Source organism: Haemorhous mexicanus, chromosome 12 (genome assembly GCF_027477595.1).
Source record: "Haemorhous mexicanus isolate bHaeMex1 chromosome 12, bHaeMex1.pri, whole genome shotgun sequence".
Taxonomy (NCBI): Eukaryota; Metazoa; Chordata; class Aves; order Passeriformes; family Fringillidae; genus Haemorhous; species Haemorhous mexicanus.
In genome coordinates, this window is record NC_082352.1 from 21377539 (window position 1) to 21398117 (window position 20579).

The 20579-nt window shown below is 59.3% G+C and overlaps 4 protein-coding genes across 13 annotated transcripts in view; 1 reads left to right on the top strand and 3 right to left on the bottom strand.

The window, feature by feature from the left end:
• Positions 1 to 1006, bottom strand: part of GALNS (galactosamine (N-acetyl)-6-sulfatase) — a 43167-nt gene extending 42161 nt beyond the window's left edge. The window contains exon 1 of the mRNA XM_059857525.1: positions 850 to 1006. Coding sequence (XP_059713508.1) covers positions 850 to 975 — 126 coding nt within the window. The 5' untranslated portion in view covers positions 976 to 1006. The remainder of the gene's footprint in view (positions 1 to 849) is intronic.
• On the top strand, positions 1000 to 3607 carry TRAPPC2L (trafficking protein particle complex subunit 2L). The gene is made up of 5 exons (XM_059857526.1): positions 1000 to 1098; positions 1860 to 2032; positions 2425 to 2512; positions 2611 to 2690; positions 3439 to 3607. Exons 1-5 carry the CDS (start codon positions 1066 to 1068, stop codon positions 3482 to 3484), a joined length of 420 nt encoding a protein of 139 aa, XP_059713509.1. The 5' UTR covers positions 1000 to 1065; the 3' UTR covers positions 3485 to 3607.
• A 645-nt stretch (positions 3608 to 4252) lies between these two features.
• Positions 4253 to 9242, bottom strand: PABPN1L (PABPN1 like, cytoplasmic). Its single transcript, XM_059857675.1, has 9 exons — positions 9037 to 9242; positions 8814 to 8818; positions 8424 to 8653; positions 8188 to 8296; positions 7702 to 7766; positions 6733 to 6839; positions 6570 to 6657; positions 6323 to 6465; positions 4253 to 6008 (listed from the first exon to the last, which is right to left on the bottom strand). Exons 1-9 carry the CDS (start codon positions 9240 to 9242, stop codon positions 5969 to 5971), a joined length of 993 nt encoding a protein of 330 aa, XP_059713658.1. The 3' UTR covers positions 4253 to 5968.
• A 581-nt stretch (positions 9243 to 9823) lies between these two features.
• The window catches only part of CBFA2T3 (CBFA2/RUNX1 partner transcriptional co-repressor 3), a 29045-nt gene continuing 18289 nt past the window's right edge, over positions 9824 to 20579 (bottom strand). For 4 of the 10 annotated variants that reach the window (XM_059857531.1, XM_059857536.1, XM_059857532.1 and 1 more), the window contains exons 3-12: positions 19429 to 19506; positions 17984 to 18225; positions 17552 to 17641; positions 15957 to 16138; positions 15602 to 15849; positions 15415 to 15500; positions 14989 to 15187; positions 14775 to 14843; positions 14413 to 14603; positions 9824 to 13673 (exon numbers count right to left, since the gene is read on the bottom strand). In XM_059857531.1, the coding sequence (XP_059713514.1) occupies positions 13398 to 13673; positions 14413 to 14603; positions 14775 to 14843; positions 14989 to 15187; positions 15415 to 15500; positions 15602 to 15849; positions 15957 to 16138; positions 17552 to 17641; positions 17984 to 18225; positions 19429 to 19506 (1661 nt within the window). In that variant the 3' untranslated portion in view covers positions 9824 to 13397. Of the gene's footprint in view, positions 13674 to 14412; positions 14604 to 14774; positions 14844 to 14988; positions 15188 to 15414; positions 15501 to 15601; positions 15850 to 15956; positions 16139 to 17551; positions 17642 to 17983; positions 18226 to 19428; positions 19507 to 20579 lie in introns of those variants that run through there. The other 6 variants (XM_059857535.1, XM_059857537.1, XM_059857534.1 and 3 more) reach the window with 4 other exon arrangements.

Here is a 20579-nt window from a genome sequence, read left to right on the forward strand (position 1 = left end):
AGGAATGTGGGAACACCATGGAATAATGGGCAGGATAAACTGGCAAAAGGGGAAGGGTTTGCCCACTCTCGTGGGCTCCTGGAGGAGCTTCAAACAGCAACAAACACATTTCCACCACAAACACACCTGGAAGGTGACAGGAAATTATTAGGAGAGAAGCAAACTGGCTGGATGGCAGCGACCTGACTGTGTTGGAAATGAATATAATTCCTTATCCACGTGGCCAAGGGTGCAAAACTGAAAAGATTTTGAGACTGTGATAATTTCTGCTCTTTAATAATTTACTGTCATTTTTTCTCTTCCCAGTTCAGAGAGCCATAATGAGCAGAATTACTTTCCTTGTTTAGTTGTTTAGTTTTTCAGGAGGCCACCAAGCCCCTCCTTGTGACCAACAATCATCAGGGTAGGAAGGGAGCTCCGGAGATCATCCAGCCCAAGGCAGGGACACCTGGGGCAGGTGACACAGGGACACGTCCAGGTGGGTTTGGGATGGCTCCAGACAGGAGACCCCACATCCCTGGGCAGCTGTGCCAGTGCTCTGCCACCCTCCATGGGCACAGGCTCTCCCTCGCCTTGAGAGGGAACTTCTCGTGGTTTGGTTCACGGCCGCTGCTGCTCCTCCTGTCCCTGGACACCACTGGGAACAGCCTGGCACCGTCCTGTGACACCCACGGGAACATTTGTACGGATTGATGAGACCCCCCTGCCAGCCTGCCCTTCTCCGGCCGGACCTGCCCGGCTCCCGGTCCCCCCTCAGCCGGACAGCGCTCCGGGCCCCGCACACCCGTCCCTCCATGTCACCCCCCCCGCGGGACGACACCACCCCCGGCCCCGCGGTGCCGCACTCACGTCGTCCATGAGCAGCAGGACGATGTTGGTGGTGGTGGCGGCGGCGGGGCCCAGCAGGGCCCAGCAGAGCCCCAGCGGGCCCAGGGCCCAGCGCAGGCCCCGCGGCCCCGGCGCCGCGCTCGCCATGGCAACCGGGCCGTGCGCCACGTGACCGCCCCGCGCGCCGCACGTGACCGAGGCCCACGTGACCCGGCGGGAGGGAGGGGCGGGGCCAAGATGGCGGTGTGCATTGCCGTGATCGCCAAGGAGGTGCGGCACCGCGGGACACGGGGTGTGGGCCCAGGGGGACAGCGGGACACGGGGTGCGGGACACGGTGTCCGGGCCCGGGGGGAGCGCGGGACACGGGGACAGCTGGACACGGTGTGCGGGCCCGGGGGGACAGCGGGCCCAGATGGCCTCATGAGGCCTGAGTGGGGCCGGGTGCAGCAGCGAGGTGTGAAGTTCAGGCTGTGGGGTAGAGGGGAACAGGGGTCAGTGGAGTCTGGGGAATGGTGAGGGGAGAGGGGCTGGGCCTCAGGTTGTGGGGTTGAGAACAAGAGATCAGTGAGGTGTGGGGAATGGTGAGGGGAGAGGGGCTCTGGTTTTAGGGTCTGAGCAGGACTGGGGCTGTGGGGTATGAGAGGGGAATGGGCAGGATCTCAAGTTTTGGGGTCTGGATGGGGGTGAGGGAAGCAGAGCCAGGGGCAGGGGGGCAGCCACTGGGGTGGAATGGGCTGGGCAGGAGCAGGGGTGGGGCAGCCGGCACAGGCACAGTGCAAGGGTGCTCTGGGCTGTCCTGCTGCTGGGAGAGAAGGGTTTTCCTTGGGACAGACAGGCGCGGGCTCTGCTGGAGCAGGAGAGCACAGAGACTGGAGCCTTCTGTGCTGCTAGTGCCAATGGATCTCCTGCCATGGGGACAGCTGTGCTCCAGAGGTGCTGCAGCGTGGGGAGGGGCTGTGCTGGGAACATAAAGGGTTAACCAGCTCTGGCAGCAGCAGATCCCAGGCAGTGTGACTTGCTCTGCTCCCAGAATTACCCCCTGTACATCCGGAGTGTCCCCACGGAGAACGAGCTGAAGTTCCACTACACCGTGCACACCTCGCTGGATGTGGTGGATGAGAAGATCTCAGCCATGGGCAAAGCCCTGGTGGACCAGAGGGAGCTCTACCTGGGGCTCCTCTACCCCACTGAAGACTACAAGGTGTATCTTTGTCAAGCCTTGGGCCAGGCCATTGTGGGTTTAGTTTAATCACAGAATATCCTGAGCTGGAAGGGATCATCCAGTCCAACCCCACCCTGGGCACCCCTGAGAGCATTGTCCAAACTCTCCTGGAGCTCTGGCAGCATTGAGGCCATGACCATTCCCTGGGGAGCATGACCATTCTCTGGGGGAAGAACCTTTCCTGAGATCCAACCTAAACCTCCCCTGGCACAGCTCCAGCCATTCCCTGGGTGCTGTCCCTGCCACAGAGGGAACAGTTCCGAGTCTGCCCCGCATGAGGAGGTTCCCCCATGTTTCCTCTCAGTGTGCCCCTCTGGGCACAGTCCAGCCTGGTTTCTGGCTGTGTGGGAGCAGGTCCTTGACCCCTGCCCAGGTACGGCTACGTGACCAACTCCAAGGTGAAGTTTGTCATGGTGGTGGATTCCTCCAACACGGCCCTGAGGGACAACGAGATCCGCAGTGTGAGTGTCCCACAGCAGAGCCAGCCCTGGGGCTGCTCCTCCCAGCTCCTCAGGACTGCTGAGGAACCAACAATTGATGAATTCCCCTCCCTTTGCAGATGTTCCGGAAGCTGCACAATTCCTACACAGACATCATGTGTAACCCCTTCTATAACCCTGGGGACAGGATCCATTCCAGGTGAGTGGCTTGTCCACATGGATCTCTTTGACACCTTCCTGGCATTTCCAGGGCACCTCTGATGCCGCAGGAGCAGCCCTGTGGTTGGCCATTTCAGGTGTGTGGGCTCTAAGAGCCTTAATGAGAACAGTGATGTTGGTTTGGGGCCATTCCTGTTCATGAAAAACTGATAGTGTCATAAAAAGTTCTCCTGAACTCTCACTGCTACCTCAGAACTGGGGTTACAAATATTAAGCCAAGAAATTGTATTTTTTTGGGGAGAAAAAATTACCTGAAAATAGAAGTAACAATAGTTGGACTTGATGGTCCTAGAGATCTTTTGCAGATTTAATAATTGTGAATATTAAAATGTAGTAAGTAGAACAGGCTAAAGAGTGAAGTGCCCTTATCCAGGGTACTTTATCCTTGGGTAGGGACAAACATGCAGCACATGGAATTCCTCACCTGCGAGGGTCAGTGTCCCCCATTCCCATTGTAACCTCACAGGGAATTTCAATAAATTAGGAGTTTCTATGGCCTAGGCAAGAAGAACTTTGCAGACACAGAGCAGCAGCCAGGATAAGACCTGTCCTTACACCTTAGCTTCATTAAAAGTCATTAATCCCTCAACAGCCTGTGCTGTAAAAAGGAAAACCCTGTGTCCAGTTTAGGGAAAGCCAGGCAGAGGCAGGGTGAGAAAGTTGTTTTGTTACAAAAGCTGTGCAGAATGAGCTGCTTCCTTTAATAATCTGTTTATTTCCCTCTCCAGAGCTTTTGATACTATGGTGAACTCCATGATGATGCAGGTGTGCTGAAGCCCTTCCCACCCCCATGGGAAACATTCCCTGTGTGCAGGAGCATGCCTGCAGTGCTGTAAATATTCCATTCTGTGTGATAATTTAAATTTGTTCTGTGTAAAATAAACCTGACACCTGCAAGGTTTGCCTGGATTTGTACTCGAGCAAACACAAAGCACTGCTCACAGACTGATGGCATGGTTTGGGTGGGAAGGGACATTAAAGCCACCTCACTCCATGGGCAGGGACATCTTGCACTGTCCCAGGCTGCTCCAAGCCCCCTGGAACAAGAGCTCCAAGGTCCCTTCCAAGCCAAACCTTTCCAGGAGTTTCCCTGCCTGGGCTGATTTCTGGGTGACTCAGGTTGCTCTTACCATTTTGCACCTCACCCAGACACTGCACAGTGACTGCCAGCCCAGGTAGAGCAGCTGGAATAAATCCACCCAATCCAGACATGGATTAAGCCATCAGGATTGCACAGCTGCCTGGCTCATCCCAAATTCATCTCCATTAGCATCTCCTCCCCTGCAGCTCCCTGCTGCTCTAATTACAGACTCCCAAATCAGTGGCAGGTATTTATCTGGAATAAAGCACAAATTGCACTGAAAAGCACCCCAGCTCCATCGCTCCTGGTTCAGCAGAGGAGATGCAGGCAGGAGCAGGCACACACAGCTCTCCTGCAAGCACCTCCTCGGTTCAAAACCACAGCAACCAGCTAAAAATAACAGACCTGCCCAGCCCCAGGGGACCCCAGGAGCCTGGAGAAAGCCAGAACTGCACATGAACTTCACACAGCAGGATCATTTATTTTAAAAATAAGTAACAGTTACAAATACTTTCTCAAACAGAACTTAAGTACATTTTATCAGCAACCACCTGGAATATCATGGGAAGTTCAAGCCTCTCCCACCATCTCCACAAGGCACAGCTGTGCACTGTTATCCACAAACATTTTCATCTAAAAAATTTGGCTGTTTTCACTCACAGAGATGGCAGCTCAATGTTGCCTCTTCCACAAGAGAGTCCAAACACCCCAAAGTAGTTTTTTATTAAAAATAAGCCTCAAAATTTTATAATCCTATCAAACAGAAGCCCTAGAAAAAGCTGGTTTATAGTCTAAGCCTAAGGGTAGCTCAAATCAAGGTCAATCTCAGCAGCTCTGAGGACAATATCAACACAACATGAAGAGTTAAGGCCCCAAGCTTTAAAAAAAGTCTAGAGATCTTAAAGGGGAAAAAAAAAAATCAGTGGGATTTTTAGCCTGGCAATGCCCCTGAGCTGTGAAAAGCTGCTTTAGGAGTCAGTTGCATCTGCTGCATCTGGGTTAGAGGAATCCTAACCAAGGATCCTGAAAGATTAGAGGGAGAATTACATAATAAAACCCATTTCCATGCAGAACTTCTCCCAGGAATGCTGTCTGCCCAGGTTCCCAGCCTGCCCATTCTAACACAAAGCTTTTCCTTTAAAAACATGGGGCTGCACAAACACAAATCCAGCAGGAAGGGGAAGAGCCAGGACCCTTCTTTTCCCTGGTACCCAGCTCCTGTGGTGCTCTTTGGTCCTGAGCCTCCTGCAGGGCTTCCACCATTCCCAAAATGTGACTCCAGAGCAGGAATGGTGATGGGAATGAAGAGGGAGACCAGTCCAAACCTGCACCACTGGAGGCGATTCTATAATGCTGCTATGCAAGAAATAAAGGCAAGTGAGGAGTTGCCAGCACCCTTTGACCCCTGGAGCTTGGAATAAAAGCAGGAGGGAGGGAAGAGGGGTTTGCTGACAGCCAAACTAAAAAAAGGAAGGATTTTGTGATACCCAGGTCTTGTTGAAGTACCACAGAGATACAGAGGCTTCCAGAGAAACAAGAGATGCTTTTTCCCTGTCCTGGATGTACAAACCTAACGAGCTAAAAACCAAACCCAAACCACATCAGGCTTCCCAAGAGGAAGGTCACACCCAGGGCTGATGAAGGAAAAGCTCCCCAGCAATCAGATCTGGAGCTGCAACCCAAAACTTTTGCCATGGATTTGGGACAGGAAACAGTCTTTAGGCTCTTAGAAGAAGAGAAGGCTGAGCATCCAGCTGCTGTAGGAGGAGCTGAGGAGGTTCATGGCCAAGCAGTGGCGTGGAAGGCATGCAAGTCAGACAGGAGCCAAACCAAGCCCTCCAGGACAGCCCTTTTCCATGGGATGAGACTTGATGATCTGGGAGAGCTCTTCCCTTCCCAGGACAGTGTTCTCTGGAATGAGCCTGTTCTCTGTGCAAACACAACCCCCTGGGCAGAGCTGAGGTGGGATGAGCTCTCCTGGGTGCTGGGAGGATGGAGCAGATCCCATCTTCCCTCCTGCAGCCCAGCACGGGGCTTCACCAGTAATCCTCACGGCCAGGCAGATGGCATTTTTAAAATTAATCTGTTTTTTGGCTTGGGCAGGCATATTTTTAAATCTCTCCAATCCCATCTCCTCGTTTCAGTCCCATTGGCATTGCCAGGCAGTCCGGCCTCTTCTAGTATGGAAAATACCAAGGCAGCAGCCTTGCCCGACCCCTGCACAGGAACAAAACCAACACCCTGAAGCACAGGGGCACCACTCCCTGCTCCTTCACCCTTCCAAGGGCTGGGACCCCCCTCCTGCACAGCCACCCTGGGCCGCACCCCCAAAACCAGGGCAGCTCTGGGACTGGTCAGGCTGGCAGTGCAATGCCCACCGCTCCCCAAATTCCTGCAGGTGACAACTCCAACTTTGCAGATATTCCTTCCCTCCAGAGCCCTCCTCCATGCTGCCAGCCATGCCAGGGTGGGAGGGGCACAGGGAAGCCCATCCTGCTGCACACCTGAGGAGCCCCCACACCCAGACTCACCTGTAGGTTCTTCCTCTCACACGGGGCTGCTGCCCGTAGGGGCCCCCCCAGCGGCCCAGCCCTCCCCGGGCATGGAAGCAGCCCCGGTATCCCCCGCGGTCCGTGCTGCTGATGCCGGGCATGTTGGTCCTCTTGGGCAGCACCTGCAGGGTGGGGAGGGGCTGCTGGAGCTGGGGTTTGGGCCAGCCCCAGGCAGGCAGGGCTGGGAACGGGGGGAGCAGCCCCCCAGGGCGCCCCCAGCTCTCACCTTGATGACACGGCCCCTGAACACGCTCTCGTCCAGCTCCACCGCAGCCTTCACAGAGCTCTGCTCCTCGAACTCGATGTAGGCATAGCTGTGGGCAATGGTGTGAGCAGAGCCCCAGGGACACCCTGCAGACCCCCCAGCCCTCCCTGCACACTGCACTGACCCTTTGGGGTGGCCCGAGAACTTGTCACAGAGGATGGTGACGCGGTTGATCTGCCCACAGCTGTTGAAGTGAGACTCCAGCTCTTCTGCTGTGCCCCCGTAATCCACCTGCAATGACAGCCCCAGCCCTCAACTCTCTGGCACCTGATGCCTTGGGGTTTAGCTTTTCTATTCCTCAGGTTCTCTTCTGCCTGGTGTGTAACTCGGAAACTTCCTATGAGGTGTTAGTAGGTTCTCTTCACAGGGTAGTTGGACAAAACAATCCCTTCCCAGCTGGAGAATCAAGGACAACCATTACCCAAAAAAGCACAAACAACAGCAAAGGGAAGGAGGCAAGCCAGGGGGTTGGGAGTTCATGACCTGGAGCTGTAATTGGACAGTTGAACCCAATATGTAGATGAACCAAAACTTATAAAGTGTAAAAACTTGTGACTGGGCTCTATCTTGGATTCAACCTGGGTGCAGCCCTGGCCAGCCTCTTGTGCTGCCCAAGGTGTGTCCTTTTAAGGCCTTTCAGTAAATACCTATTTTGTCCATTTAGCTCTGTCTGGTCTGTTCTAGACCAGCCTCTCAAGGCAGCAGATCCACACCTCAGCAAGGGAGGCAAAGGGCCCAACTGGCCCCACTCACACCCCCCAGCACAGCTCAGCCCATGCTGAGGGTCAGGGAACCCTCCCAGCTGAGTGCTCCCACCTGGAACACAAATACAACAGACAACATGCCCTGTTTTGAAGGAACAAGCAACACCACACAACCCACAGCTTCCAGGGGGCTTTTGGGGAGCTGACACCTGCAACAGGTGAGCTGCAAGTGGCAGACAATGAGCCAACGTTCCCAGGCTGGGCTGGGCAGAGGAGAAACACCTGGGATGGGAGCAGCCAGGCTTTGGGGGGCACAGGTGGGCCCCACACCAGGGATTTGGGACACACCCCCAGCTGGGCACTGAGCAGTGCCTGGGGCTCCCACTTACATTGCCCACGTAGATGGAACGCTGGTCAGCCTCCATCTTCTCCTTGGTTGTCAGTGGGAAGAGAGCTGTGGAGAGGAGGGATTTGTCATGGACAGAGGGACATCTGTCTGCTCCCAGCACAGCCACCCCTGAGCTCCTCAGATGCCTCTCACATCCAGGTGTATCCAAACCCTCCCACTGGTGCCTCCTCCCCCACCCCTTTGCCCCTTTTCTTTTCACAGTGACTCTTCTACTGGGGCTGTTGGTAATAAACTCAATTACTTGATTGAATTAAATGTAATTAAATTAATTTACTACATCTGGGCCCACACAGGTAGGAGGTTAAGCTGATAGAATGTGCCTTAGCACCAAACCAGGCCTGGAACCCCCCTCACCCACCTTGTGTCCAGTCCCAGGTGCCCAGAGAGGCAGAGCCTCTCCAACTGTCACCCTGTGCCCCAGAGGTGTCCCTGGGGAGGGACAAAAGTGCCCTATGACAACCCATACCTGCTTCTGAGCTCATGAACAGGTGGTTCTCAGCTTCCAGCTGCAGCTCCTTCAGCCTCTCATCCTCCTTCTCTATTTCCCGCAGTTTGGCTTTGATGGCCTCCAGCTCCTGAATCCCAATCCCAATCCAAGAATTGCACGAGCAGCACTCGGAGCAGGGACACCCCAGGTGTAAAAAGATCCCATTTCCTTTGGGCACCAGGGAAAGCCGGTTCCCCATCCAGGCAGGCACTCACCGGGTCCTGAACATCCTGCTCCTCCGTGCTGTTCCCCTCCTGGGGGCTCGGGTCTGAGCCCTCATCTGCTGCCTTGCACACGGCTGCCACCTCTGCCACGTCCCAGGGCGCTGCCTCCGCTTGCAGGGACGGTGGGTCCTGCCACCAGATCTCTGAAGTGTCCAGGAAGAGAGGACTGGGCGGGATAAGGGGCAAAAGGGCATTGAGCCAACAGCCATTTAACGTATAAGCTAAAGCACAGCCTCCGCCACGCAGAGGCGTGCAGGGCGTTTCCAGCAGAAGGATGGAGAGGTGACATTAAGGCAGCTGGCTCTCTGTGCAGCAAAGCCCCAGGACTGCAAAGTGCAGCCAAAAGGGCTCCGGTTCACAATGAGCCGATTCCCAGCTCACGGGGGCTGCAGAGGGAACAGGGAAGCAGCTGCCCAAAGCGGAAACCCCCCAACGGCGCACGGCCGGCGGGGAGGGACGGGAGCGAGCAGGCAGGACACGGCCACCGGCAGAGCTGCAGCCGGGAGCTCTGGCTCCCGCAGCCAAGGAAGAGCCGCACCCTCCCAACCCCCGAGGGGCGCACGGAGGGACACGCCCTCCCACCCAGGGGAGCGAGCTCGCCCACCGGGGAGCGGACAGCTGCCCCGGCGGCAGCCCGGGGAGAGGTGGCCGAGCGGTGACCGGCCGTGCCGGAGCGGTGGCCAGGCGGTGTCCGGGCGGTGGCCAGCCGTGCCGGAGCGGTGGCCGGGCGGTGCCCAGGCGGTGGCCGGGCGGTGCCCAGGCGGTGGCCGGGCGGTGTCCGGGCGGTGCCCGGGCCGTGGCCGTGCCCATGCCGAGGCCCCGCGGCCCCGAGCCCGCACGCACCTGGCCCGGCCCCCGAACATTGCTGCGCGCGGCCCGCACGAGCGGCCACCACGTGCGGCTCTCCCGCCACCACGAGCGGGGCTCGCGCCCGCGCGCCACTTTTCACACATCAGCGGCCAATCAGGCCCGGGCGCGCGCCCAGGCCCCGCCCGCGCTGCCGGGAGGCTGAGGGGGGGGCGGGGAGCGGCGGAGGCGGCCCCGGGTCCGGCGGTTCGAGACCCGGTAGCGCCGTTCAGCTCGGGCGGATCGCGGTGGGCGGGGCCCCTCTGCCCCTCCCAGCGCAGCCAGCCCGCTGGTGCGGCCAGCTGGCAGCGCAGGGGCAGCAGAGGGCACCCCAAGGGTGGGGCTGCAGCAGCAGGTGGGACACATCCGTCTGAGTGCCCCGAGGACACACCTGAGTTACCCCGCCATGAACGCCCCTCCTTTGCAATGAGCGGCCCCAGGTGTAGTGAACCCCCCGAGGCAGGAGTGGGGGCACAGAGTGCAAAGCACTGCCAGGAGTGGGGGACGAGGGCACCCAGCACAAGCCCGAGCTACGGAGCCTCCGGTTGATATTAAATTGTCTTTATTACACAGATACAGAGTTAAGAACAGACATAACCTGAATCATAAAGTTTACATCTTTCACAGGTCAAACATACAGTACACTTAGAGAAAGCGGGGAACAGCAAGGGGGGACAGCATGCCGAAGGAAAGTCCTACCACGTCATCTCTCTGGGCTGGCCCCACGCCCCACGCCTGGCCCGGGCGGGGGGCTCTGGTTTCCAGCCCCTCAGGTCCCCGCTGTCCCCATCCCGGGGCTGGCAGGGCAGCACGGGCAGGGCTCAGCCCCGCACGGGCTCGGCGAAGCGGTGCTGCCGCGGCCGGCGGGGACGGGGGACGCCCGCACCGCCTCCCTGCCGGGGCCGTGGCGTTCGGGGACATCGGAAGAGCCCCCGGGGCTGCCACCGCACGGGGGACACCCCATCACAGTGCCTGGGACCAGGGAACACAGTGGCATCTTGTCCCCAGCCTCAGGGCCACTGGGATGCAGAGGGGGATCCCAGCAGCCCCCGGAGGAGGAGGAAGAGGAGGAGGAGGAGATGCTGCAGGGGGAGTTGGGGGGCTCTGGCAGTGATGGAGCAAAAGCCAGACAGGTGTGGGACCCCTGGTCCAGCCTCGCCGGGACGTGGCACTTTGGTTTCAGCTGGGATTTTGGGTTGGGAACGAGAGGAAGGGGCTGGAGAGGGGACCCCGGTGCCGCGGGTGGCACCAGAGAGCCACGTCCCTTCTGCCACCTCCCAGCTCGGTGCCACACCAGCACCCAGCGCCCTGGACTCTGCCTCCCCGCGGGCACGGGCACCTGCGACACGCTGTCCCCGTGTCCCCAGCACCGTCCCCCTGCCCCAGCCGTGACGGGAGCAGGACACCCGGGAGCTGTGAGCAGCCACGGGGACCTGCCGTGGCACCCCGTGTCCCCAGGCTCCCCCACAGCCCCCGCCCCGGCCAGGCTGTGCCAGCACCACGCTGCCATCTCCGAGGTGCCACCAAAGGGGTACAGCACGTGGCACACGTCCCTTGGCCCCCACCACCACCATTTCGGAGCGAACCCCCAGGGAAGCACCCACAGCATCACTGCAGCCCCGCGGCCGCTCCGTCCTCCCCGCAGCACAATTTTCTTTTTTTCTTTTTTTTTTTTTTTTTTTTTTTTTTGGGAAATCTGACATTTAAAGCTGTCGTTCTGGTTTGGCCGCCCGTCACCGCCGTCCCCTCCCTGCCCTCCCCCGGCTTTTGGTTTCAATGCAAGGTTCTGTAGGGTAGTTTTATTCTTAATTAAAATTTAAGAAAAAATTAAATCATAATAATTAAAAAAAAAAAAAAAAAAAAAGCAAACCAGCAGGGAGTGAAGCGGAAAGAAGAGCAGTCCCTGGGGAAGGGCTCTCGCCCCCGGTTTCCCGGCGAGGTGGAGGTAGAGAGGCAGAGCCCCGGCAGGAGTGGGGCCGGGGGCGCGCGGGGACAGGCGGGGACAGGCGGGGACAGGCGGGGATGGGCCGCACACCCGGGCGAGCAGGGGCATCTGCAATACTCTTATATATTACCTCTTCTCAGGAAACGTAAGAAAAATAGACAATATTACATATGTCACACCATAAATAAAGTGAACAGTCACGGGAGGGACACCCGGCAAAGCTCCCAGGGTGGGGGGGGGGCACAGAAACCACCCAGGGGGTGCACCGGGGTCTTGGGGGGCACAGAAACGTCCCCGGGCTCGTGCCAAGACCTTGGGGTGCACAGGAAACCCCTGGGGAGATGCACCAAGACCTTGGGGTGTACAGAACCTTCCCAGGAGGACGCACCAAGATCTTGGGGTGCAGAGAAACCTCCTGGGGGGATGCACAGAGACCTCAGAAGAGGAACCCTGGGAGGATTCAGAGAGATCTCGGGGTGCACAGAAACCCCCCAGGGTCTCAGGGTGCACAGAACTCATCCAAGGTGACACACCAAGATTTTGGGGTGAGCAGAGCCCTCCCAGGGGATGCACCAAGGCCTGGGGTGCACAGAACCCCCAGCAGGGCTGGATGCCAGTGGCACAGGGCCAGTGACATCACCCTTGGCGTGTCCCAAGCTCTGCTGTGGCCCAGCCCAGCCCTGTGTCCGGCAGCACAATCCCCCCAGCCCGAGCCCTTCCCTCCTCTTCCTCCCCTACGGAAAACACACAGGATGGGTTTTGCAAATGCAGAAAAACTACAGCTCCTCTCGATGCCAGGCCTCGCTCGGGCCAGCGCCACGGCTCCACGCTTCCTCCTCATCCTTTATTTGGCAAACGTCTCTTATTATTATCACTAGCATTATTATTATTATGGTTCATTTTTGGACCTCTGCAGACACTATTTACATTCACATTAGCGCACAGCACTGCTGCCTCCGCTCGGAGCTCGCACTTCCCCTATTGCACTTCCTCCTCCGTGCCGCTCCAGCGAGGCAAGAATCCCAAAGAATCCACATTGTCCTTGGCCAGGAAGGCGGCAGCGTTCCTTTTCCTTTCCTGTTCCTTTCCTTTTCCTCTTGAAAATCCTTGTGAAACAAATCCAGCGCAGGGTGTGGGAGCAGCCTGGCAGTGAAGGGATGGGGGTCCCCCGATGCCTTCGGGGAGGGAGAAACCCAAATTCCGTCTTTTAACTTACTTTTTTTAAAATTTTTTAAAAATTATTCTCTTTTTTTTTTTTTTTAATCTCCTTTTTGTTCTCCTTTTCCAGGGTGGTGGCGGGCAGAGGTAGAGATGTGCCAGCTCCGGCTGCGGTTCTCAGCCCCATCTCCCCCTCCCATGCCTTGGGGGTTGGGGTTTTAGTAAAAAACCTTTTTTTTTTTTTTTTCTTTATTTTAATAGAAATTCTTTAAAGCCCCAGGGGCATGTCCATCCATCCTTGTGGGGAGGGGAAGGAAGCGACAACAGAACGAAACGAACTTTGGCAGTGGAGAGACGTTTGGATCTTCCTTGGTTTTGGATTTCCTTTGGAGCAGAGGTGAGTCTGGTCTGTTCTTGGCTAGCTAGCAAGGTAGTTACAGGTGAGCGTCCGTCACGCGTCGTCTGGTTTTTGGATTTTTCCTTTTTTTTTTTTTTTTTTTCTTTTTTACAATTTCTTACTTAAAGCCAAAGAGTCCGACGTTTTCTTTTTTATTTTCTTTATTTTTTTTACAAAAAAAAAAAAGGTAAAAAGAAAAAAAAAAAGGAAGAGAGAGATGAAGAAAAGAAGGTTCTTTCCTCCTCCAAGTGAGCCCCTCGGCAGCACTGATGGGGGATGGGATCAGGCTGGTCTCTCCCCACAGCACTGCTTGGTGATGCTGGAGCCAAATCCCTCATCCAAAGATCAAAAAAGAAAAACAAAAGCAGCCAAAAAACCCAAAAAATCCCAAACCACAATCCCCCAACCGACAGAAAACCAACCGAAAAAAGCCAAAACAAAGACTGAAGAAAGAACAGAGACCGGTATTTGCCTTAACTCCACTTAAAGCCCAGTTTGAGGATCCGTGAGGATTAGTTGTGAGAGCTAGAGAGGTCGTTTCGGAGGTCACACGAGTCAGGTAGCTGAGGAAATTGCACGGGGTGCAGTCAGTCCGTGGCTCTGGCAGCCCGAGGGCGGCTCAGCGGGACGCGCTGTCCAGCGGCGCCGGCGTGGCCGGAGTGCCGGCGCGGGACGCGGCCACCGAGCCCGTCTCGCTGGGGCTGCTGGCCATGGCGGGCACCCCGTCGGGCTGGCCCGGCCCGGGGGCGGCGGGGCCCGGCAGCCCCTGCAGAGTCTGCCCGCAGACGTGGTGGTGCTTCTCCCAATCCTTGTGCTGGCAGAAGGAGCCGCAGTAGCGCGCGGTGTTGCAGCCGCTGCACGTCTCGCTCGCCTTCCGCCCGCAGTTCCAGCAGCTCTGTGGGAATGGGAATGTGGCCTCAGCTCTGGAGCGTGCACCCCAGGCTGGGCTGTGCACCCTCCCCTGGGACTGGGCACTCCATCATCCCAGAGTGTGCACATTCCTCCCAGTGTGTGCACATCCATCCTAGAATGTGCGCATCCCTCCCAGACCCTGCACATCCATCCCAGTCTGTGCACATCCCTCCCAGAGTGTGCACATCCATCCTAGAATGTGCACATCCCTCCCAGAGTGTGCACATCCAGCCTAGAATGTGCACATCCATCCCAGACTGTGCACATCCATCTCAGAGTGTGCACATCCATCCTAGAATGTGCACATCCATCCCAGAATGTGCACATCCATCCCAGAGTGTGCACATCCCTCCCAGAGTGTGCACATCCATGCCAGACTGTGTATTTCCGTATCAGACCAGGCACACCAATTCTAGACCGTGCTCCCCCATTCTGAACCAGGTCCCGCTAATCCCAGACCATACAACCCTACCCTGGACCATTCACAACATCCCAGACCATGCACGTCATCCTAGACTGCATCCACACCTAGGACCATGCACCCCACCACTGCCCACCCCCTGCATCCCCATCTTGGTGCAGGAATTCCCCTCTCCTCCCATCCCACAGTGCTGCCACACTCTCCCATCCCCACCCTCGCGCGCAGATGCTGCGACCTCGATGGCAAGAGGAGCAGGTCCCACACACCAGCACTGCCACCGAGCTGTCCCCAGGGTCCCCACCTCGCTCGAGTCCTCCTGCTGATTGATGACGGTGAGGGCATCCTCGGACGCCTGGCGCTTGGCCTCGGCCAGGGCCCGCTCCATCTTGGCGCGCTCCGTGGTGATCAGCTCGTGGGCTTTGCGCTCGGCATCCGACACGGCCTTCTGCAGCTCGGACATGGCCTGGCGCTTCACCTCGTTCACGGCTTCTTCTGGAAGGCAGCAGCCGAGCGTGGCCATGGTGTGCCGCGGCCCCAGCATCCCCCCTTCCCACAAAACCACCCCAAATTCCTCTTCCGCCGCAGGCATCCCCATGAGGGGAGCTGGGGCAGAGCCCTGCTGGCTCGGCACCCTGCCGGGGGCTGTGCCCACCCTGCACTCACCAGCCTTCCTCCAGATCTCCTCGGGCATGTACCCGGAGAGCGGCCGCGGCGCGAAGTCCCGGTGAGCGTCTGCCAAAGAGAGAGGGGACGCCCTTAGGAGATGCCATCCCCTGGGAACGCCCCCGCTGGCAGCGCCAGACCCCCGGGAGAGCAGCGCGGGCACCCGGAGCGGGCGCAGCCCCCGCACGCAGCCCGCGGCCCCGGGGGTCAGTACCTAACTGGGGAGCCTCGGCGGCGGCGGAGGAGGAGTTGTGGGGGCGTGCCGAGGGGGGGCTGCCTTTCTTCATGTCCTCGGCGTTGCTGTAGCGCCGGATCCAGTGGTTGAGCTCCTCGCGATCGGCCTCCTGGCACCGCCGCAGCACCGTCAGCGACCGCCGCGTCTTCTCCACCATGTCCATGATGCAGTTCAGCAGCTGCGGGGGCAACAGCAGGCATGGGGAGGGGGCTCTGCTGCAGGCAGCTGGGGGGCTCAGTGCCCAGCACTGGGCAGGGGGATTTGGGCTCTGCCAGGCTGTGCCAGTTTCAGTGTGCTGTGCTGGCTGGGGAAGCAGAGGATGCTCGGGAGAAAAGCCCCGTGAGGGACTGAGGGCAGAGTGGAAGGACACACACACACATGTGATGGGGCAGGGACACTACATACGTTGTTGAGGTGCTTCCACTCCTCCGCCCACTCCCGGTCCGTGAGCCGGTGGTCGATCACCTCCTCCTGCCGCGTCCCGTGCACAGCTGTGGGGCAAGGGCAGAGCAGGGTCAGCCCCTGCAGGACCCCTCTCCCTTCAGGGGGTCCCAGCCCCGTTCCCCCCATGCACGGGGACAGCAGGGCTCACCGGCGGGCCGCTGGCGCTCCCGGGGGTCGGGGTGCCGGTAGGTGTCCCGGTAGTGGTGTGCCATGGCCATGTCCTCCAGGCGGTAGTGCTGGGGCAGGGGCGGGCCGGCGGGGGGGTGTCCCAGCCCGTTTGGGGGGTGGCTCAGCCCGTTGCTGGGGCTGTAGCGCTGCGCTGGGCTCATGGTGCACGGCCGCTTGCTGAGGTGCTCGGGGTGCAGGGGGTCTCGGTCCAAACCGTTCTCTTTGGTCCTGGCCGGAGGAGAGGAGGTTGGTCCCCACTGGGCCCTCCAGAACAACCTCCCCTTTTCAGGGCTGTGCCCCCGAAAAATCCCACACGCCCCTCCCCAGGCTGGCACCTGTCTGGCGTCCTCCTCTTGCCGCTCTCGCCCACCTCCAGGAGCAGCTCGGAGGAGTCGATGGGAGAGGAGGCGTTGGCGTCCAGCAGCAGCTGCTCGTGCTGGGCCAGGTACTGGGCCGGGGTCTGCTTGGCCATGCGGGCGCAGTGCAGCAGCTCCCGCTGCAGCAGCGGCAGGTTGGCCTGTGGGGTGGGGGGTGACAGTCCAGTCCACAGCCCTGCAGCCCCCCCAGAGCAGCCTGGCTGTGCCCCCAGCTTGCCACGGCCAGGGGGTGCCAGGGGGTGCCTTCCCTTTGGGGTTCTGCTCCCCTTCCCAAGGGGACAGCCTTGGGATGCCAGCAGTGTGCCCAGGGGCCAGGTGGGCTTTTGGGGGATGTGTGTGGCACCCCACAGGGTTCAGACACAGCTTCAACAGAGCCCTCCTGCATCCCACAGGGGCTGCAGAGCATCATCCCGGGGCCAGATTGGCCACCTTGTCCCCAGGACTGCTCCATGGGGACTGCACCTGTGGGATCCCCAGCCCCTGTGGCACCCACAGCTGTAAGGATGAGCTGTGAACTCCCCTCCCACCCACCCACCGTGTCCCCCCACGGTGCTGCAGCCCCAGGAGCAGCAGGAATTAAGCAGCAGAGCCCCCTTTGCCCGGCGCTCTGGCTGCCAGCCCTGGATTTTGCCTTAGGCAGCTGAGCTGCAGCCAAATCCCATCTGTGGGACACGTTAGCGCCCCAGCCTCAGCTGCAGTTGTGGTGAGCAGGGCCAGACCCTCCCTCCCCTTCCCTTCCCTGGCCGGGGGGGAGCAATCCCACAAAAACAGCAAGTCCCCAGTCTGGGAAGCACGCCGAGCCCGGCTGGTTGCAGTTAGGATAATGAGAAACATCTGGGCCGGGTGGTGGGAACAGCTGGGAGCGGGGTGCCAGGGCGGCCGGCGCGGCCGCTGCGCTCTTGGCACGGGGACAGCGGGGATGGATCCCAGCCTGCCTGGAGCCACAGGGCCACCAGTGCCTGCCGGGGCCTGCCAGTTCACCTTTCCCTGCTCCCACGGAGCCCTAAAACCCTGCAAACTGACAGGAGGAGAGAGGGCTCTGCTGTCCCCTCCAGCTCAGCACGGAGCAAACCATGCCAGCAGATTCCTGGTGATGAGCACGGACCTCCACTCATGGACCCCTGCTCTGGGGGGGCTGCCATGCAGAGGTGGAAAAGGGGCTATTTTTGCACTTTTTAATTATTCCTTTGCTAACAATGGACAGGGCACACCGGGCTCAAACATCTGCTGGCAGTGCCAAGTGCTGCCAGGCATGCCAGCACCGGGTAAATCCCTCTGGAGAGGGGTGACACTGCACAGTCAGCACAAAATTAAAAGGCAGATTTAAAAAAAGGGGGAATTTTTAATGAATTGCAAGTGGCGACCAGCTGGGCTGATGCCTTGCTTTATTGCAACCAGCGCTGGCCCTGCATGACTCCACATGTGTGGGGGCACATGTGCTCCTGGGGGGACACAGGCAGACCCACAGGCAGCTGCCAGCCCCAAAGGCACCCCCAAATCCCCTGTGCTGAAATGCTGCCATGAATCCCACCCTGCCCAGAGTGGAGACCCACCTTGAGGAAGGGGATGACGAAGGGTCGCAGCGGGAAGTTGGTGGCCTCTTGGAGCTTGGCGTGAAACTCCTCGATGGTGAGGGTGGAGTTCTGTGGAGACAGCCTGGGCTCAGCACCCCTGGCACAGCACCCCGCACCCCTGGGGCACACCTGGCTGCTCCTCCCCCATTGCTGCTCCTCCACCAGGCTCACAGGGAAACCACACTCAAGGAAAAACCATGCTCAAGGCTTAACTGGCGATGCCAGCAGCCAGGACCAACCCTGCACTGGCTGTGCAGATCCCAGGAGACACTTGGAAAAAAACCCCCTTTCTTTCCTCCAGGATTTAGATCAATCTAGGCCACTCTTTCCCTTTTAGCAGCATCCCCATCCCCAAAAGAAAACCCAGGATCCTCAGATGCAGGGTCCCCGTGGCTGAGCCCACGGACGTACCACGAGCCCCAGGACGAGGGTGCGCACCCGCTCCCCGATCTCGGGGGAGATGTCGTTCCCAAACTGCTGCAGGGTGGTGAGGAAGCGCTTGAGCTTGGAGAGCTGGCGGGCACCACAGGCTGGAGGGAGCTGGTGGGTGGACAGGGAGGCGCTGGAGGAGGTGGCCGGCCCGTTGCTGAACCCGTTGGGGGTGGATGGAGCCCCATTGATGGCGGTTGGCGAGTGGCTGCTCCCGTTCATCACTGGGGAGACAGGGAACGGGAGGTCAGGGGGGTGGCTGTGCCATGGCACCATGGGGACAAGGCTGGGATGGTAGGACCAGAGTGTCCTGCTAGGTAATGTGGGGCTGGCACCCCCTGGAAGGCTTCAGGATGCTGGTGAATCCCTGGGGCTCCATCCTGGACTGGAGGGAGGGGAAGGAGGGGATGCAGAGCATCCCCCAGTGTGGCAAGGGCCTGATCCAGCTCCTCAACAGGCAAGGCAGCCAAGGGAAAGGGCTCCATCCTGCCTCTGGGGGAGCTGCTCAGCACCCCCAGAGAGAACCCATGAGCCATTTCCCATGGAGCCCAGCCTGGCTTGCAGAACACCACTGCCACCTCTGTCCCCACTGCCAGGTCAGGAAGGACAGGAGCTGCCTGATCACCGCACACCGGCAGACCCAGGGGGGATATTCTGGGGTACCAACCATCGGAGTGCCAGACCCCGTTCTCCTGCACCAGCCCCACGTGAGCACAGGGACCTGTTCCTGGCTAGCACAGGTGACAGCACGTGTCACCCCCATCCCGACGGCACGGATGACAGCACACATCACCCATGTCCTGATGGCACAGGTGACAATACCTGTCACCCATGTCCCGACAGCGTGGGTGACAAATGCATCACCCATGTCCTGACAAGGTGGGTGACAACAGGTGTCACCCATGTCCCGACGGCGCACATGACAACACGCGTGACACAGATTCCGACGTCATGGGTGACAACATGTCACCCATGTTCCGGCCAGCACGGGTGACAAGATGTGTCACCCACATCCCGACGGCAGGGGCGACAACACGCGTCACCCACGTCCCAACGGCGCGCCGCCCGTGTCCCCCAGCACGCACACGCCTGTCCACGCTGGGACCCCTGCACTGACCTGGGGGTGCCTGGGGGTGCTGCCCTGCCCTGCCAGCCCTGCCTGCTCGGGGGGTCCCGCTCGCTCTCTGGCCGGGCAGCGCCCGCCGCCCGCTGAAGAGGTGCCAAAAATAACCCGGCGGCCACGAGGGCTTTTATTCCCGTGACAGGTGCGTGCCCTAAGTTGGACAGCACACGTGTCCCCGGGCCGGGATGGGGCTGGGGTTCCCATCCCCGTGACCTGGCGGGGCAGGCCGGGGGGCTGGCGAGGGGAGCGCCCCCGGGGCTGCGGCTCGGCTCTCTCATGAGAGCGGGTGTTTCATTTTACTTACAAAGACAGACCATCGACCATTTCAAGCAACCATGAAAACGGCCGCGAGGCAGAAACGTCGGAGGGCCAGCGTCTCGATCTGCAAGCAAAATAAAACACGCTATGATGAGAGAGCAGAGGGGGCAGCTCTCGGCCCGGGGCCCTGCACGGGATGCTCCTCACCACGGGCACGCCAGACCCACCAGGGAGCCGGGTCCCTGAGTCCCACTGCAGCCACAGGGAGGGTTCAGGGGATGGATGCTCGGCTGCCTGATAAAGTCCTGACAGTTTAGGGACCAAATGAGGTCCCCCAAGAGCAACCAAACCACCGTGGTGGCCATGCCAAGCTGCTCCATGCTCCCAGCCCTGTGTCTCAAACCCTGCTCCATGCTGAGCTGGGATGGAGAGGCAGCCTGCACCCCTGGCCCTGCATCCCGAATCCTGCTCCGTGCTGAGCCATGGCAGAGAGGCTGCCTGCACCCCCAGCCCCGTGTCCTGAACCCCTCTCTGGGCTGAGCCGTGGTGCAGAGGCTGCCTGCACCTCTGGTCCCTCATCCCAGACCCAGCCACACCTGGGCTGCCACATCAGCACAGGGCCGGGATTGACACCCAAACCAACCAAGCACACCTGAGCACCAGCTGATTTCTAGAGTCCAGAAGCACTGCTGGTGGGCTGCAGGTGTTAGGGGATGGATCTTGGGGGTTGTTTTGGGGTGTTTTCTTCCCTACTGGGGTTTTTCTGAGCAAGAAACAGCTACGAGCAAAACCCTTGTGTGCATGTGTGCCCAGGAAAAGTCTCAGCAGAACCGAAGCAGCCCCTGGCAGCAGCTGGGGTCCAGCCCTGTCCCCTGCCTGTCTGGATCCTGCACTGCATGTGCCTTGTCCATGCATGTGCCAGGACAGTGACACCAGCACAGTGACAGATCCCTGGAGCAAACCCTGTGGGTGTGCAATGAGCCCACGTGCCTCTGGTGCCACCACCGCATTGGGTGGCTGTCCCCACTCAAACCACAGGGACTGAAACTCCCACCTGGAGTCCCCTGATGCCACCACGCCACAGCCTGGGCAGGACAAGGAGGTCCCAGCCACTATGGCTGGCCATGACGCTGCCCTGCCACCGCTGGGTGCCACATGCAGAGGGACAGATGTGTCCCCACACGCATGGGACCCTCC

Coding starts and splice junctions, on each gene's coding strand:
- PABPN1L (XM_059857675.1), bottom strand. CDS start 9,242: ATGGGCACGGCCACGGCCCGGGCACCGCCCGGACACCGCCCGGCCACC. Junction 8,297..8,423: donor AGCAGGATGTTCAGGACCCG/GTGAGTGCCTGC, acceptor ATTGGGATTCAG/GAGCTGGAGGCCATCAAAGC. Junction 6,466..6,569: donor TCAGGGGCCGTGTCATCAAG/GTGAGAGCTGGG, acceptor CCCACCCTGCAG/GTGCTGCCCAAGAGGACCAA.
- TRAPPC2L (XM_059857526.1), top strand. CDS start 1,066: ATGGCGGTGTGCATTGCCGTGATCGCCAAGGAG. Junction 2,513..2,610: donor GGGACAACGAGATCCGCAGT/GTGAGTGTCCCA, acceptor CTCCCTTTGCAG/ATGTTCCGGAAGCTGCACAA. Junction 2,691..3,438: donor GGGGACAGGATCCATTCCAG/GTGAGTGGCTTG, acceptor TTCCCTCTCCAG/AGCTTTTGATACTATGGTGA.